Below are 16,432 nucleotides of genomic sequence, written 5' to 3' on the forward strand. Positions count from 1 at the left end.
ACGCCCACGGTCTTGGGCTCAGCCCGAGGCCACGGAAAATACCGGGCCAAAAGCGGTGCTGGTTATCCCGGGCCAAGGGAGGGTTGACCCCTGCCTGAGCCCGGGATCCCCTGTGTGTCATCTGGACGCACAGGGGCGAGCCTGGGGTTCACACTGGGCTAACCCGTCATCTAGCAAAGGCCTTACTTCTGAGTATACATGCATATGTGCTGTAAAAGTTGCAGCTGTATTTATATATTTCTATTTTGCTGTTCTTGACAACTTATTTATTTCTTAAGACTTTTGTGTACAAATCTCTTACAAGAATGGTTAAGATGTCGAAGTGGAAATATAGATAGTCAAAAACCATTTTACTATAGGTAGAACCGTGTGTGTATGTATATCTATATATAACATGCATAGATGTTTACTCAGAGCAGTATCTTTAAAAAAGAGGGAGGATTGTGCAACCTTGAAGTGGAACAAAAATAGAGGATTTGCCTTCAGAACCTTTACAGGAAGGCTTTATATGTGTCATGGATCATAAATCAGTTCTTACTTTGCCCATGAACGGATTTCATTGCACTGCAGAATGAACTGTTGCAAGATGCAATTATGCTGTGATGGATGGGCGAGTACAAGAAGTTCTTTAGCAAATCAAGTAGGAAAGGTAGTCTTTAACGAGAGGTAGTTTTATTACATGTTATAATAATCAAGTAATAGGGTGTGTTTGAAACACACACAGAGAGAGACAGAAAGAGAGAGAGAATGAGAGAATGAGAGGGAAGAACCTGGATCTGGTTTAAATCTGGCCTTTAACTGCAGCAATGAGTCACTTGCTTGAGGGTTTGTGAAATTAGTCCACATGTGGACATTTTATAGACACTTCTTTTGATCTGTATGTAATATTAGTCTTAAATCCCTTCCTTGGGAGCACTCACACACCTGTCAAACAAACCACTATCATGCATTCCTCTGCGTAGGGCTGATTATCGTTGCTGATTGTTTTTGTAACAAGCAGCTCGCTGAGTTGGGCTGGCCTGTCTCTGAAATGCTTTTTGTGGTGTTTCATAGTTGTAAAATGAAAGCTCGCAATACAGCTGTTTATATATGGTACGTTTGTACTGTGCCTTGTATAGGTTTTAAAGGGAGCATGCTAGTTGTGACTTTCCCATAGCAACAGTTTTTATAGTAGCCTTTTGCCTAGGCTGTTCCTCTTTAACATCATTCTCCAACTTAGTGCTCTCCCCTCATGTTTTGGACTACAGTTCCCATCATCCGCAGCCAGTGTGGGCTGATCTTTAGGATTTGGTAGATTGCATCTGAATACTGATTTGTATGACCATGTTTACATGGGAAATATATGTTGGCTCTCATGTTCTATCATCATCATCATTATTATTTAGCCAGCTGCTATCAGCCATGCAAAAACCCAATGGCCACTTCATTTTTCTGTGCCCTAGAACAGGGGTGTCAAACCTCTTACAGCCTGAGCATTGAATTACATTTCGGAAAAGTTCTTAGGTGGGTGTATTTCATTGGTGAGAAGGCCAAAGGGGAAAGGACTGATACAGCATATTTTAGCTTAAAGCATTGAGTGCCAATAGTTAAGCCTCCCAGGCAGTTAATAACATATTCTGAGTTGTATTTTCAACTGACCCCAGAATAGTTGTTTTAAGTGATATTGCTGTTTCTATGCTTTTAAATTTTTGTATATTTGTTTTTAATGTTTACTGTTTTTAACTTTTGTGCAGCACCCAGAAAGCTTCGGCTGTGGGGCGGTATATAAATGTAATAAATAAATTAGGAGAGGGGTTTCAGCCTCTTGGAGTGGGGAGAAACATACAAAAAACAGGAAACCACCAACCGATTGGTGGGGGAGGGAAGGGGGGGCAGCCTCCCGGGGCTCCCTGGAGGGCCGAATTGTGAGAGGTTCATCACCCGTGCTCTACAATGTCTCATCTAGGAGTGGGTTTTGTTTAAGATGAGTTTAAACATACAGTTAAAAATAGATTGTGTGAATGAAAGAAACATGTTTGGAAACGTGTGTTATACAAGTGCATTCATCACAAATGGATCCTGGATTGGCTGCAGCTCCCTGAGCTGCGTAAAGTTTAGTGGGAAACCTTGGTTTGCTGCTACTGAATGGCCCTGTTCAGAAAACACCTTAAACCACGGCTTTAACCACAGTGAATACAGCAAAACGCCGTATTCACTGTGGTTAAAAGCCATGGTTTAAGGTGTTTTCTGAACAGGGTCAATGTGTGAGAAGAGGGTGCTGGGAGCCCAATACATCACTAAGGAAGCGAGTGAGGATGGATAAGGTTGGATTCATGGAAAAGCTCCACAGCACATTTTTGAACTCTGGGGGGGGAGGGTATGGGGGAGCTCAGCCTGGGGTTAGGAAGCGCTGCTGCCATTCTCCAGGTCCAGGAGTGTGTTGTGCTTTGGTGGCATTTGGAAAATATCACGACTTCCCACTGCTTTCTAACTGCCTTTGAAATCAAGGTGAAGGATGCATTAGGAAAAGGGAGGAGTTGGTCATAGAATAGTAGAGTTGAAAGGGGCCTCTAAGGCCATCAAGTCCAACCCCCTGCTCAATGCAGGAATCCACCTTAAAACCTCCCTGGCAGATGGCTTTCCAGCTGCCTTTTGAAGGCCTCTAATGTGGGAGAGTCCACAACCTCCCTAGGTCATTGGTTCCATTGTCATACTGCTCTAACAGGACGTTTTTTCCTGATGTCCAGCCGGAATCTGGCTTCCTGTAACTTGAGCCCATTATTCCGTGTCCTGCACTCAGGGATGATCAAGAAGAGGTCCTGAGCATGAATTTTGGTCAGCCAAAATATCCCCAATCCTCAGATATGGGAGGCTCACATTGTAAAAAAAAAAAAAAAACAGTGCAGATGTACATGGCTAGCTAAGCATACATGGCTAGCTAAGCATAGCTGAAACAGCCTTCCCCAGCCTGGTAGACTACAACTCCTTGCAACTTGTGGGCTTCTGGATGTTGTTGGACTGTAACGCTCATCAGGCCTAGCCAGGATAGTCGTTGGTGAGACATGATGGGAGTTGCAGTTCACAGCATCTGGACATATCTCCAGCAACATCTCGACAACACATTTTCCACCCCTGATGTAGAGAGAGGGCTGCGTTAGAAACCTTCTCAATGTGGAGCGAATCATTTTGTAGAATAGAATCATAGAATAGTAGAGTTGGAAGGCACCTACAAGTCCATCAAGTCCAACCCCCTGCTCAGTGCAGGAATCCACCCTAAAGCATCCCTGACAGATGGCTGTCCGGCTGCCTCTAGTGTGGGAGAGCCCACAACCTCCCTAGGTAACTGGTTCCATTGTCGTACTGCTCTAACAGTCAGGAAGTTTTTCCTGATGTCCAGCCTGAATCTGGCTTCCTGGAACTTGAGACCATTATTCCATGTCCTGCATTCTGGGATGATGGAGAAGAGATCCTGGCCCTCCTCTGTGTGACAACCTTTCAAGTATTTGAAGAGTGCTATCATGTCTCCCCTCAATCACCTCTTCTCCAGGCTAAACATGCCCACCACTAATGTTCTTTAACACAGCTTAATAGGTTTATCATCTTATCATCTGCTTGTTAGGACTGGATCCTCGTGCTCAGAGTAGTCATGAGAACATAGGAAGTCACCTTATACTGAGTCAGATCAGTAATCCATTTAGCCCAGTATTGTCGGCACTGATTGGCAGTAACTGTCCAGGGTTTCCAGCCCTACTTGGAGAAGCTGGGAATTGAACCCCGGGCCTTCTGCATGCAAAGCATGTGCTTTACGACTGAGCTACAGCCCCTCCCCAGCTGGTATCTGGGCTGTATCAATTCAGGCTGCAGGTGGGGGGGACTCATGTCATGGAATACTCCTCCATATAAAAAGACCCCTGTGCCCACCTTCATTCTGAAGTGGTACAGCCCTGACACAGGCAAACCACTTCAGGAGGAATTAGACCTAGCAGGAACTTATACAATGCCAACCAAAGGCACTGCCCTGCCGAATGCTAGCATATTATGTTTTATGACCAGTTTATTCCTTCAGGCTCTTTCTGGAACACTGTAACTGTTGCCCCTCATTTCCCCGGGAAATCATCGCTTCGCTGGTAAAGATGTCACCTCTGCTTGCTCCTTGCATCCTGTTGGGTATTGATTTTATTGAACGCATTTTGGCTACAGGCAGCATCTTTAAAAAAAAAAAAAAAGATGGATGCATTTAAAATCGGAGTAGAAAAGGCTGTGCCTGTCACTTGGGGTGAACAGTGGCATTATATCTTATCCCAAGTTCTGAAATGGCAGGCAGCACTTTAATGTTAGCTGCTGAGGCAACAAAAGGTTTCTCTGTTTTGCATGAAAATTCAACTTTTTGAAAGAAACACTTTTGTTACATTCACACAATCCAAACTATAATATGTAAGTTGGAGAAGAGCAGGGTTTTTGCTAAGCTAAAGGAGATGGGAGCATCAGCCTTAAAAGACGCCTGATTTATATGAGAAATACCTTTGTATCTTTGCCTTGGAACCAACCACCATGGAAGCCAAATTTTGAAAACAGTCTTCAGGATGTTTTAAGTTCAGCATGGTTCATCTTTGTTGACCACCTGAACTAGCTCGGAAGCCCCCTTTGAAAGAGATCTGTAACTCTCAGATCTCACAGAGATAACTTTGAAATCTGAGAATTACAACTTCGAAAGAAAGGAGCCTTTGTCTTTTGGGAGTTTAGGGAAAATGGCAATCAGGGCAGCTAACATTAAAATCCAGCCTAAATACAGAATCTAAAACAACATCTAAAAAATTAGATTAAAAACACATCAGTAAAAGAAATAAACAGCACTAACCAATTTAAAACCCTTGAGCCACAAAGTAGCCTAAATGCCAAATGCCTGCCTGAATAGAAATGCCTTTGCCTGCTGGTGGAAGGACTACAGAGAAATCCAGCCTAGCCTCCCTTGGCACGTAGTTCCAGAGCCTTGGCTATTGCGAATGTGGCATAGAATCATAGAATAGCAGAGTTGGAAGGGGCCTACAAGGCCATCGAGTCCAACCCCCTGCTCAATGCAGGAATCCACCCTAAAGCATCCCCGACAGATGCTTGTCCAGCTGCCTCTTGAAGGCCTCTAGTGTGGGAGAGCCCACAACCTCCCTAGGTAACTGATTCCATTGTCGCACTGCTCTAACAGTCAAGAAGTTTTTCCTGATGTCCAGCTGGAATCTGGCTTCCTTTAACTTGAGCCCGTTATTCCATGTCCTGCATGGCCATGTTCTGGGATCCCCCCCCCCCGCCCCCAAATCCATTTATTTTACTCTCATATTTACTCTGCCTCCTGTTCTGCATTTTGACCCTTGGTCAACTTAACAAAAATAGAACTTGTACTTGCAAATGCCAAAAGTTCTGCCTTAGCGGCGGAAAGTGTAAGACACTGTTGCACAGAGAGCTGTTTTGACATGGACTGTTCTCAGGATAATTGGCTGCTTTGTTTCCTGATGCCCAAGAAATTTGGCTTTTTATGACGCTGTGTGCACGTTTTTGTGTTTTATTTTTCTTCTTGAGATGTACCTGTGGGGTGAGGAGTCTTGTAAAGAGTTATACTGACCAATGAAGTTCAGTGTCTAAACTGAGATGTTTCATCATTGACTGAAATGAAGCCTATGTATGGGAAATTGATCTGAATGAAACCTGAGGATATGTAACTGAACTGAACACGTGCTCTTTCCATGTTATCCTCATTCAAATCTTCCTCCTCTCCCTTTATTACCTCTCCCCGTGTTTAATTTTACATTGTAAACTCCTTGGGGTCTTTTATCTTGTTTGTTACTCTGTAATGTGCCGTTGATGGTGCTTTGTAAATAGCAGCTTGAATCCTGGGTTCCTGTGAACAGAACTCCACTCATGGGATGCTCCCACCAATGGAAGGGGGGCAATTTTTGTTGATTCTCTCTCCCTCTGGGGCGGGTGGCACAGGGGGCTGTGGATGGAAGGGAACGTTCCTAGTATTATATTCTCTTCCTCTCTCCTTGCCCTTTCTCCAATTTCTCACCCCTCCGTTGTTTTCCTCCTCTCTGCTCTGTCAGTTGTCCTGCCGTTTATGGGCACCACCATATAAGGACGATGACAAACTGGAGTATGACCAGGATGACAAGGGGTGTGGAAACCAAGTCCTATAAGGAACAGTTGAAAGAGCTGAGTGTGTTTAGCCCGGAGAAGATTAAGGCTCTTCAAATATCTGAAGGGATGCCACTCAAACAATGGAGGAGAAGACTTGGTCTTTTCTGCAAACCTTGGGGCCTGCTGAGGCTGCTGATTCCTTCTTCTTGTATGTGTGTGTGTGTGTGTGTGTTGCTTTTGTGTGTGTTGCACGCTTTTTTTTTTTTTGCTAAATAAGCATCACACTTATACCTGAACATCAGAATTAGAGGGAGTGACATGTAAATTAAAGGCACAAAATTAAAACCAGCTGAATCCACATCTGACACACTTGTAAAGCTATCTAGAGTTTTAAAAGCATTTTGTAGATCAGCATCGGTGCTGTGGAATCGTTGTACCAGGAACTAGGTTGTGTCCTTTATCCGAGGGTCCCAGAGGTCATTTGCTGGACCTTGAGGCTTGAGCTGGATATGGGAGCCAGCAGGGTAGGAGGCTTTAGTACAGCAAACAGAAGGTCCCGCTGTGTTGTGGAAGGTCAGAAGACCAGGCCTGGCAAGAGGCATTCTACTGCCGACTAAACTACAACCCAATGCTGCTCATTGCAGTTCCTCTCCATGCTTGAAGAGAGCTCCAATCACGCATGGTGCACAGTATGTCAGTTCCTGGTAGGCATGTCAGAAGAAGCTGGTTGGGGAGTGGAGATCAATGAGCTTTCATTGCCTCGGCCCCTCCAGCCCCATTCCGTCTTCTCCCAGCGGGCCTGATTCAGTGTGCAACAAGCCGGGCCTGCTGTTGGAACTTCTGTAAATTATTCTTTTTTGTTTAAAATAAATTGCGCAAATTTCAGCCGTAAATTGTGCAAAAAACAGTTAAGCTCCTGGATTCGGGGAGAAAGCCTGTGGCTCAACTCGTAATGCAAGCCGAGTCTGGGGCTCCAGAGAACTCCAATGAGCCTAAAAAGGCCTGGATTTCCCTGCAACAGCCATCCCTAGTTCCTTGTTCCCAGCCAGATTCAAACCTTCCTGGCACTTGGAAACCGTAATAAGTGCAACCTCATGTTTTTGGTCTTGATTATAGCTAAAAACTCCAAACTTGTTTCCCCCACCCACCCACCCACAGACATTAGCTATTGTTTGAACATTGTTTTCCAGTTATTTGGCATTGGCTGTTTAATTCCCTGCTAACATAGGCTAGGATCCCAAGAAGGGCTTTTGATGCAGCAGCTTTTGCTGCTGAAGAGACCATTCACTGCTGAAGAGACAAGCTACTCAACTTGCATATTTAAAAAAAAAATGCCCCATCACTTCGGCAGAGGGAACTGTGACAAAAACAGTTTCAGTGGTGTGTGAACGTCTTTTCTACATGCATGTGTCCTTTCTTTGGATTCAAGCAGTTACATTTTCTGTTTAATATTTTAACTTGTATATTGTCAGTTACATGGGGGTGTGTGGGTGTTTATGCATTAAATGTACTGATTTGATGAGAAATTAGTGTTAAAGGCATGGAAATCCTTTTAGAAAGTTGTGTTTTTTTTAAAGAGGGAGGTGCTGGTTTTTGATGATTCATGTTCTTTAAAATGTGTTTTGAACTATAAATGGGACAGCAATGGAGGTTTGAAATGGGGATCTATAAACTGACATGCACAATGCTAGTTATTACAGCAGTACTGCATATAAATCCACAGGTAGCATACTCTGGATAATCTAATTTCTCGCTTAGTTTGATTTCAGCAAATAACTGGTTAGGCCTCATCTTGAGTATTGTGTCCAATACTCTTTCACAGGTGGTGCTGCGCGCTCCTCCCCAGCAGGAATGCTTTTCTTTACACAGCCATCTTGCCCATGTAGTCTCCTGTGATAGTTTTATTTGGTAGCGAAATCGTTTATGCTGCTGAACTCAACTTTATTGCTACTGAACTCAAGGGAGCCGCAAACAAGGCAGCTCTGTGTGTGTGTGTGTATCTCAATATCAGTGTTTCATGCTGTGGTGTGGATAACACAGATGCATGTGCACACCTTAAACTCCCATGTGCATGCATCTGGAACCCTGCCTGGAAGCTCACTGAGTGTCTTTGGGCCAGTCACAAACTCTCAGCCCAGCCTACCTCAAAGGGGTGCTATGAGGATAAAATGAAGAGGAGGAGGATTATGTACGCTGCCTTGGGTTCTTTGGAGGAAAAAGGCGGGATATAAATGCAATAAAGAAATAAGTAGAACATAAGAACATAAGACGTGCCATGCTAGATAAGACCAAGGGTCCATCTTGTCCAGCATTCTGTTCACCCAGTGGCCAACCAGCCATCGGCCAGGGATGAACAAGCAGCACATGGTGCAACAGCACCCTCCCACCCATGTTCCCCAGCAACTGGTGCACTCAGGCTTACTGCCTCAAATACTGGAGATCGCACACAACCATCAGGGCTAGTAGCCATCGATAGCCTTTGCCTCCAGGAATTTATCCAACCCCCTTTTAAAGCCATCCAAATTGGTGGCCATCACTACATCTTGTGGTAGTGAGTTCCATAATTTAACTATGCGCTGTGTGAAGAAGTAGTTCCTCTTATTTGTCCTGGATCTCCCACCAATCAGCTTCATAGGATGACCCCATTGGGTTCTAGTATTTTGAGAGAGGGAGAAAAATGTCTCCCTGTCCACATTCTCCCTACCATGCATAATTTTGTACACCTCTATCATGTCTCCCCTTAGCCACCTTTTTTCCAAGCTAAACCATCCCAGTTGATGTAACCTTTCCTCATAGGGAAGATGCCCCTTTTCTGCACTTGTTAATCCCTAAGTAGTGGCTTCCAAATATGTACAATTGCAACAAAAGAAATGCTTAAAGCTGTCTCTAAAAATGATTGTGGATCCTGCAGAAGGCTTCTGCCTCAGTGGTAGCGCACGTTCCTCAGATGGAGAAAGCCATCACTTCCGTCAATGGCATTTCCAGCCACTGCTTGGAACCCTGGAGTGCTGCTGCTAGTCCTCGTCAGCGATACTGAGCTGTATGGACCAGGCCGTTTCCTACGTTCTTGTAGATGCGTGCACCTTTAGTTCACCAAATACATTTCCAAGGAGGTGTGAACTTGATTATTATTATTATTATTATCATTATTTATTTATTTATTTATTTATATAGCACCATCAATGTACATGGTGCTGTACAGAGTAAAACAGTAAATAGCAAGGCCCTGCCGCATAGGCTTACATTCTAATAAAATCATAATGAAACAATAAGGAGGGGAAGAGAATGCAAACAGGCACAGGGTAGGGTAAAACTAACAGTATAAAGTCCGAACAACATCAAGTTTTAAAAGCTTTAGGAAAAAGAAAAGTTTTTAGCTGAGCTTTAAAAGCTTGATCATGTAACACAGCTTGTGTTACATGTACATTGATGGTGCTATATAAATAAATAATAATAATAATAATAATAATAATAATGAAACTGCCCAATGTTTCAGTAGCACCTGGGAAATAGTGCTCATGTCAGCATGAATTCCTAACTATTGGTTTGTTTGTTTATTTATTTATTTATTAAATTTGTATACCGCCCCCATAGCTGAAGCTCTCTGGGCGGTTTACAAAAGTTAAAAACAGTGGACATTAAAAAGTATACACAATTTAAAACCATCAAAAAATATAAAAACAACAGTATAAAACAGTATCCATTTTAAACAACAACAGTTCTGGGGTCCATTAAAAAACAAACTTAGCATGCGTTGTTAAATGCTGTTAAATGCCTGGGTGAAGAGAAAAGTCTTGACCTGGCGCCGAAAAGATAATAACGTTGGCGCCAGGCGAGCCTCATCGGGGAGATCATTCCATAATTGGGGGGCCACTACTGAAAGGTTGAGTGATATGATGTTAGAATATATGTTGCTAATATATGTTGCTGTGTTGCTTTGGCGTCACATCTTTCGGTACTGAATATACCCATCCTCTTTAATAGGTCTTTAGGGTGTTTTTAAATAGGGCCCAGGGAATGGTCTGGGAGCATTTTATTATTTATTGCATTTATATCCTGCCTTTTTTCCTCCGAGGAACCCAAGGCAGTGTAAATAACCCTCCTCCTCTCCCATTTTATCCTCACAACAACCTTGTGAGGTAGGTTGGACTGAGAGTCTGTGACTGGCCCAAAGTCATCCAGTGGGTTCCCATGGCTGAAAGGGGACTAGAACCCGGATCTCCGAACTCCTAGCCCTACACTTTAGCCACTGGCTAAGAATGTATGAACCCAATCAATGTCTCTCATGCGAGACCACTGGGAGCCCCATGTAACAGCCGTATATTTCATAGTTTGTGTATGTTTGTGTTGGGTAATGGTTCAGAGATGCAGTTGAAGTAGAACCTTTTTACTGCATGGTTTCTCCTTCCTTGCTAAGCTGTAACTTTGTCTTTCCAGGGCGCCAATGCCTCCGCTTTGGAGAAAGAGATTGGTCCGGAACAGTTTCCCGTGAACGAACATTACTTTGGCCTGGTTAACGTGAGTGGCTTTTCTGTTCTGTACGTTGGTTGGTCTTCAAGATTGCTTTCCTACTTCATTCTTTTGGCTTCCGAAATGAAAAGATCCGTTTCTGAGCATTCTGTCCACGGGTGATGCGACTGGTGCAAAATGGAAAGTTATTCCTATTAAAACAACGGCTATATTTATGAAGTTAAATATACTGGCTGGCGAAGTTTTTCTGAATGGTTCAGGGCCACCTTCAGCTTCAGTCACACTGTGACATCTTTGCTAGCTCCCTCAAGGATAAACTTCCTCGTATCTGCTTTGACCTAGATCCCACTATGATGACGGGTCAGTCTATGGATGTCTCCAAAGCTCCCTCAAGCCTTGCATTTATTGGCAGCTGGCCACCAGGATAAGAGTCCTCATGGTGGTGGTGTCCCACCCATAAAATACTCTTACCTGGCACCTCTGTTATCTTTTTAACACCCTTTTATTTTCCTAAGCTTTAAAAACAAAACCTGAAGTTGCTTTAGCTTAGAATTGGATCTGGTTTTCTGCTGTTTTCTGCTCTTTTGATTTTTTCTTGTTAAGAACGTAAGAAGAGCCCTGCTGGATCAGACCAAGGGTCCATCTAGTCCAGCACTTTGCTCACACAGTGGCCAACCAGACATCGGCCAGGGATGAACAAGCAGGACATGGTGCAACAGCACCCTCCCACCCATGTTCCCCAGCAACTGGTGCACACAGGCTTACTGCCTCAGATACTGGAGACAGCACACAACCATCAGGGCTAGTAGCCATTGATAGCTTTTGCTGCAACTTTGTATTTTATGATGTTATTATGGTTGGAGTTTTATAAGGTACCCCGGCTTTATTTATTTATTTATTTATTTATTTATTACATTTTTATACCGCCCAATAGCCGAAGCTCTCTGGGCGGTTCACAAAAATTAAAACCACAGTAAAACACCCAACAGTTAAAAACACAATTACGAAATACAGTATAAAAAGCGCAACCAGGATAAAACCACGCAGCAAAGTTGATTATAAGATTAAAATACAGAGTTAAAACAGTAAAATTTAAATTTAAGTTAAAATTAAGTGTTAAAATACTGAGTGAATAAAAAGGTCTTCAGCTGGCGACGAAAGCAGTACAGTGTAGGCGCCAGGTGGACCTCTCTGGGGAGCTCGTTCCACAACCGGGGTGCCACAGCGGAGAAAGCCCTCCTCCTAGTAGCCACCTGCCTCACTTCCTTTGGCAGGGGCTCACAGAGAAGGGCCCCTGTAGATGATCTTAAGGTCCAGGTAGGTACATATGGGAGGAGGCGTTCCTTCAGATAACCTTTATTTCATTAAGGTTGGGACAGACATATACTGATAAAATAATTACATTGATAAAATCATTATAATCAATTACATTGCTGCTTTAACTCTGTAGCTCATGTGCATTAAACCTGGCTCTAGTGTGTTATCAGTGAAATGAGAGTGACTTTGATTGGAGATCTTTCTGTTTTAGTAACCTATAAAACAGCCTTCTCCAGCCTAGTACCCACTAGATCTTTTGGAGTACAACTCCCAGCATGTCTGGCTGGGGGATAATGGGATGCAAGATCCCAGCTTGGGGGAGGTTTTGCTGATCAGTGGCAGCTAGAGGTGTTGCGTAATGTGATCCTCAGCCTTTGCGGGGTTTAATTTGAATTCTTTTCTTTTCTGCATGACGTTATTTGTTTCAGATATGTCACCCAAGATGCCCTGAAGATATAAAGTCTCCTCAGAAATCTTTATGAGCGTTGGCAGTGTCTTGTGGAGGGGGTGAGGTGGGAATGCAGGGGGCATATAATGTTGAAGCCAGTTTATGTAAACTATCAGTTATTACTATTGCAAGACTGTGAAAATCAGACTGTGCAAATTAACCTGAAATTGCTGTAAACGGAGCCCCTGCACCCAGCAGGCTCGCTTCTGCTGATGTAGAAAGGCATTTAATTTTTCAGTGGTTTGAGTGTCGAGCAATCTGGACGCATCCCCTCCAGAGGCTGATGCATCCCATCCGCCTGAAACGAGGCAGCCTTCAAATAGGACAGATGCAAAACAGCTGCTTCTGGCCAGCTCCGGCTGGTTGCCAACATGTCCTTGTAAACAGGAAATATGAAATGGACGCCTCACTCGCCCCCATCGGCAATTTTTCTCTGCCGAATGCTGGCGACGTGAAATCATTCCCCACCCGCCTGTCCCCAGCCGAAGGGGACCCAGAGGGAGAACCTGACCCTGCTAAGGTTCCTTGGAGCGTTGCATCTGCTTTGTGCTTTTGGAGTTCCTGCCGCTTACCAGTCTTAACCCACAGCAAGAACATTGCATTCGCCTCTTGTTGAGTGCCAGCCGTTAGGACGCTGCTCCCTTCTCCCAGTGAACTTGCATTGTTGGTTGTGAACCAACATTGGAATTGAGTGTCTGTCTGCCAAATCACATTACAATGTGTGTGTGTGTGTGTGGGTGGGTGGGTGGGTGTGGGTGGGTGTTTTAAAAAAAGTGGGGTGGATGGAGGTTAAGTTGTCTCTGCCCAAGCCTTTGTCAGCTATGCTAGAATTCCAAGTTCCCGATCTCCTATGTATGGATAGCTTCAGCACAGGAAACATAGGTTGCTTAATAGAACTAGTAGTTTTAAGACATCATAGGCCTCATCCCGCGTACCTGCTTCCTTCGGATTATCCCCGTAGCGCTAAGCTTTCGCGGTTGTTGTTGTTTTTGCTACCGGGCGACAGCGATCCTTTGCACGCCAGGAAGTGAGCTTAAGGGGGGAAATGTAAAAAAATCATAAAAAAATCAACGGGTGACCCAATTCAATTCAAAATTTGGTATTCTTAAAGCTCTCCCTAATATCTATTACTGTGCCAATTTTGGTGTCTTTATCTTTAAAGCTTACGCAGATGTAAGCATTTCTTTAAAATCCTGCTCCTGTGCCCCAGCGGTGGCTCGGAAGATACGCTCAAAATATAGGGGCTAAATATGGCGAATCTTTTTGCTTTATAGCACAATTAAGGCAGGATGCCTGGGAGTACTTCACAATCAAAGCAGATTATAAGGTGGAAAACGTCTGAGTCCTTTGCATGCAATTCGCAGTGATTGCACAGTATAACGCTGGTGTGATAAAGTGTGATAAAGCTCCACACCAAAGGCGAACATTTCACTTGCTTCGCATGGTATAGGCTGTTTTATTTCCGAGCTTCACTCCTATGCAGACACTGACCATATAAAGCTGCCTTAAACAGTGTTGGGCCATTGGTTAATTTAGCCAAAATGTAGTCTGCTCTAATAGTGGCTCCTTAGCATCTCGGACGGAGAATATTTGCGTATTTGCCAGTGCTATGGAATTGTTTTTAAAAGCACAGGATATCTAATTTAGGCTTGAGCCAAAAGTTCTCAGAGGAGGATTTTTTTTTTTTTGCCTTGAAATTTTGCAGGGGTGGGGGGTTGAAAGGGGGGAAGGCTGCCTCCCTAGCTTAACTTTTTTTTTTGCCATTTGCTTGTTTTTCCTGTAGCCCCCTTGGGGGCTGTGTGCTGGTGGCGGCCCACCCTCCCCTGCCCCCCCCACTCCTCAGAATGGCATTACATCATTGCTTAGCATCATTCGGGGCGGGGAGAGTATGGTGACTGTCACCTGACAAGCGGTGGGCATTTCAAGTCAGCCTTAATGAGACTCAATGTTGCACATTTGCAGCACCTGTAATACCCTTCTCATTTCCCCCTTCCCTTTCCCTTGTAGCCAGCTCAGCATTCAGTTATTTCCTTGATTGTTTCCCCAGCCCCATAGAATCGTGGAGCTGGAAGGGGCCTCTAAGGTCATCGTGTCCAACCCCCTGCTCAATGCAGGAATCCACCTTAAAGCATCCCTGGTAGATGGCCGTCCAGCTGCCTCTTGAATGCCTCTAGCATGGGAGAACCCACAACCCTCCTAGGTCATTGGTTCCATTGTCATACTGCTCTAACAGTCAAGAAGCTTTTCCTGCTGTCCAGCCAGAATCTGGCTTCCTGTAACTTGAGCCCGTTATTCTGTGTCCTGCACTCTGGGAGGACTGAGAAGAGATCCTGGCCCTCCTCTGTGTGACAACCTTATAAGTCCTTGAAGAGTGCTGTCATGTCTCCCCTCCGTCTTGTCTTCTCCAGGCTAAACATGCCCAGTGCTTCCAGTCTCCTCAGAGGGCTTTGTTTCCAGACCCCTCCAGCTTGTCTGGACACAATACTCAAGATGAGGCCTAACCAATGCCGAATAGAGGGGAACCAGTACCTCGCAGGATTTGCATTTTGGATAGTTGATACCATGTAATGAGCTCTTTCTTCTCCTCCCCCCCCCCCCCCCACTTTCTCATCCATCAGTTCGGCAATACCTGCTACTGCAACTCGGTTCTCCAGGCGCTTTACTTCTGTCGTCCGTTTCGGGAAAAGGTTTTGGCCTACAAGGTCCAGCCCCGCAAAAAGGAAAGCCTCCTGACGTGCCTCTCAGACCTCTTCAACAGCATTGCCACGCAAAAGAAGAAGGTGGGGGTCATTCCCCCAAAGAAATTCATTTCCCGACTGAGGAAGGAAAATGGTAACTCAACTTCTTGACACCCCCACGGCACGCTTCACTACTGTGGCTACTTGGAGCTCCTTCAGACGCTGCTTTTCCAGTTACATTAACTTGGATATTATTATTATTATTATTATTATTATTATTATTATTATTATTATTATTATTATTATTATTTTCATTTCTATACCGCCCCATAACCGGAGCTGTCTGGGCGGTTTACCACAATTGATAAAAATACAAAATATAGCATAAAAAATAGTCTACATTTTTTAACATAGAAAAATTAAAACAATGTAAACAGCTAAAAACAAATAAACAATGTCCCCCCGACCTGTTCTAAAACAGCAGACACAGATGCCTCATAACATACCATTAAATGCCTAGGAATAGAGGGTGGTCTTTACCTGGTGCTGAAAAGATGATAGTGTCAGCGCCCGACGGGCCTCATTCCAGAGTCGGAGGGGTCACTACTGAGAAGGCCCTATTGAAACCTTCCTTGTTGCCACCTTCTGAGCCTCCCTTAGAGGTGGCACTCTGAGAGAGGCATTACAAGAAGATCTGGATCGTTCATGCAGTTGGTGCCATCTAGCAGACTTTACCGTGACCGGAGTGCATGCACTCAAGTCTAAATTAAGTATTGCCTAAAGCAGCCTTGCCGAACCTGGTACCCTCCAGATCTCTTGCACTATATTGTCATCCCGAGCCAGTATGGCCAGTGGAGTTGTAATCCAACACATTTAGAGAGCAAAGCTGGCTATACATTTGAAAAGAAATGTAACCTTAATGTGTGAAATGGCCCTTACAATGATTACATCCCCTTTTGCCTGAGTAAGCAATTCACTATGATGCCTTAATTGAAGCTGGTCAGGCTGCCAAGGGCCAGATAGTTTTTCTTCTGGGGCTGAATCTGAGCCCATGGACTGCTATCTGTGTGCTATCCCATGCCACACATCCCAAATAACATTTGGAGTTAGATTTTCCTGACTGCAGCCACTGAGAGAATGGAGGCGGCTCTACCATGGGGCAAAATGCAGGATCCACTTCAGAAATGACCACCGTTGCAAGTGAGAGAGGAGCAAATCTGGTCTATGGGGCACAATCTACTGGGATGCTCTCCTGCACAAGACCCGCTGTGTCACTCTTGTTAGCTTCGGTAGGGCTTGCACAGGAGAACGTCCCAGCTGTGGCCCCTGATAATTAGTGGAAGAGAAGAAGGGGGCGCCATTTGGATTTTCTTCCTCAGACACCGAAATGGCTCGGGTGAGCCCTGTGAGAAAA

The 16,432-nt window shown here is 44.4% G+C and overlaps 1 protein-coding gene across 1 annotated transcript in view; it reads left to right on the top strand.

Moving 5' to 3' along the window:
• Window positions 1–16,432, top strand: part of LOC134409119 (ubiquitin carboxyl-terminal hydrolase 12-like) — a 54,502-nt gene that overhangs the window by 15,892 nt on the left and 22,178 nt on the right. Inside the window, exons 2-3 of the mRNA XM_063141701.1 lie at window positions 10,543–10,623; window positions 14,959–15,172. Of these exons, the coding sequence (XP_062997771.1) occupies window positions 10,543–10,623; window positions 14,959–15,172 (295 nt within the window). The remainder of the gene's footprint in view (window positions 1–10,542; window positions 10,624–14,958; window positions 15,173–16,432) is intronic.

This window comes from Elgaria multicarinata, chromosome 15 (assembly GCF_023053635.1).
Source record: "Elgaria multicarinata webbii isolate HBS135686 ecotype San Diego chromosome 15, rElgMul1.1.pri, whole genome shotgun sequence".
Lineage (NCBI taxonomy): Eukaryota > Metazoa > Chordata > Lepidosauria > Squamata > Anguidae > Elgaria > Elgaria multicarinata.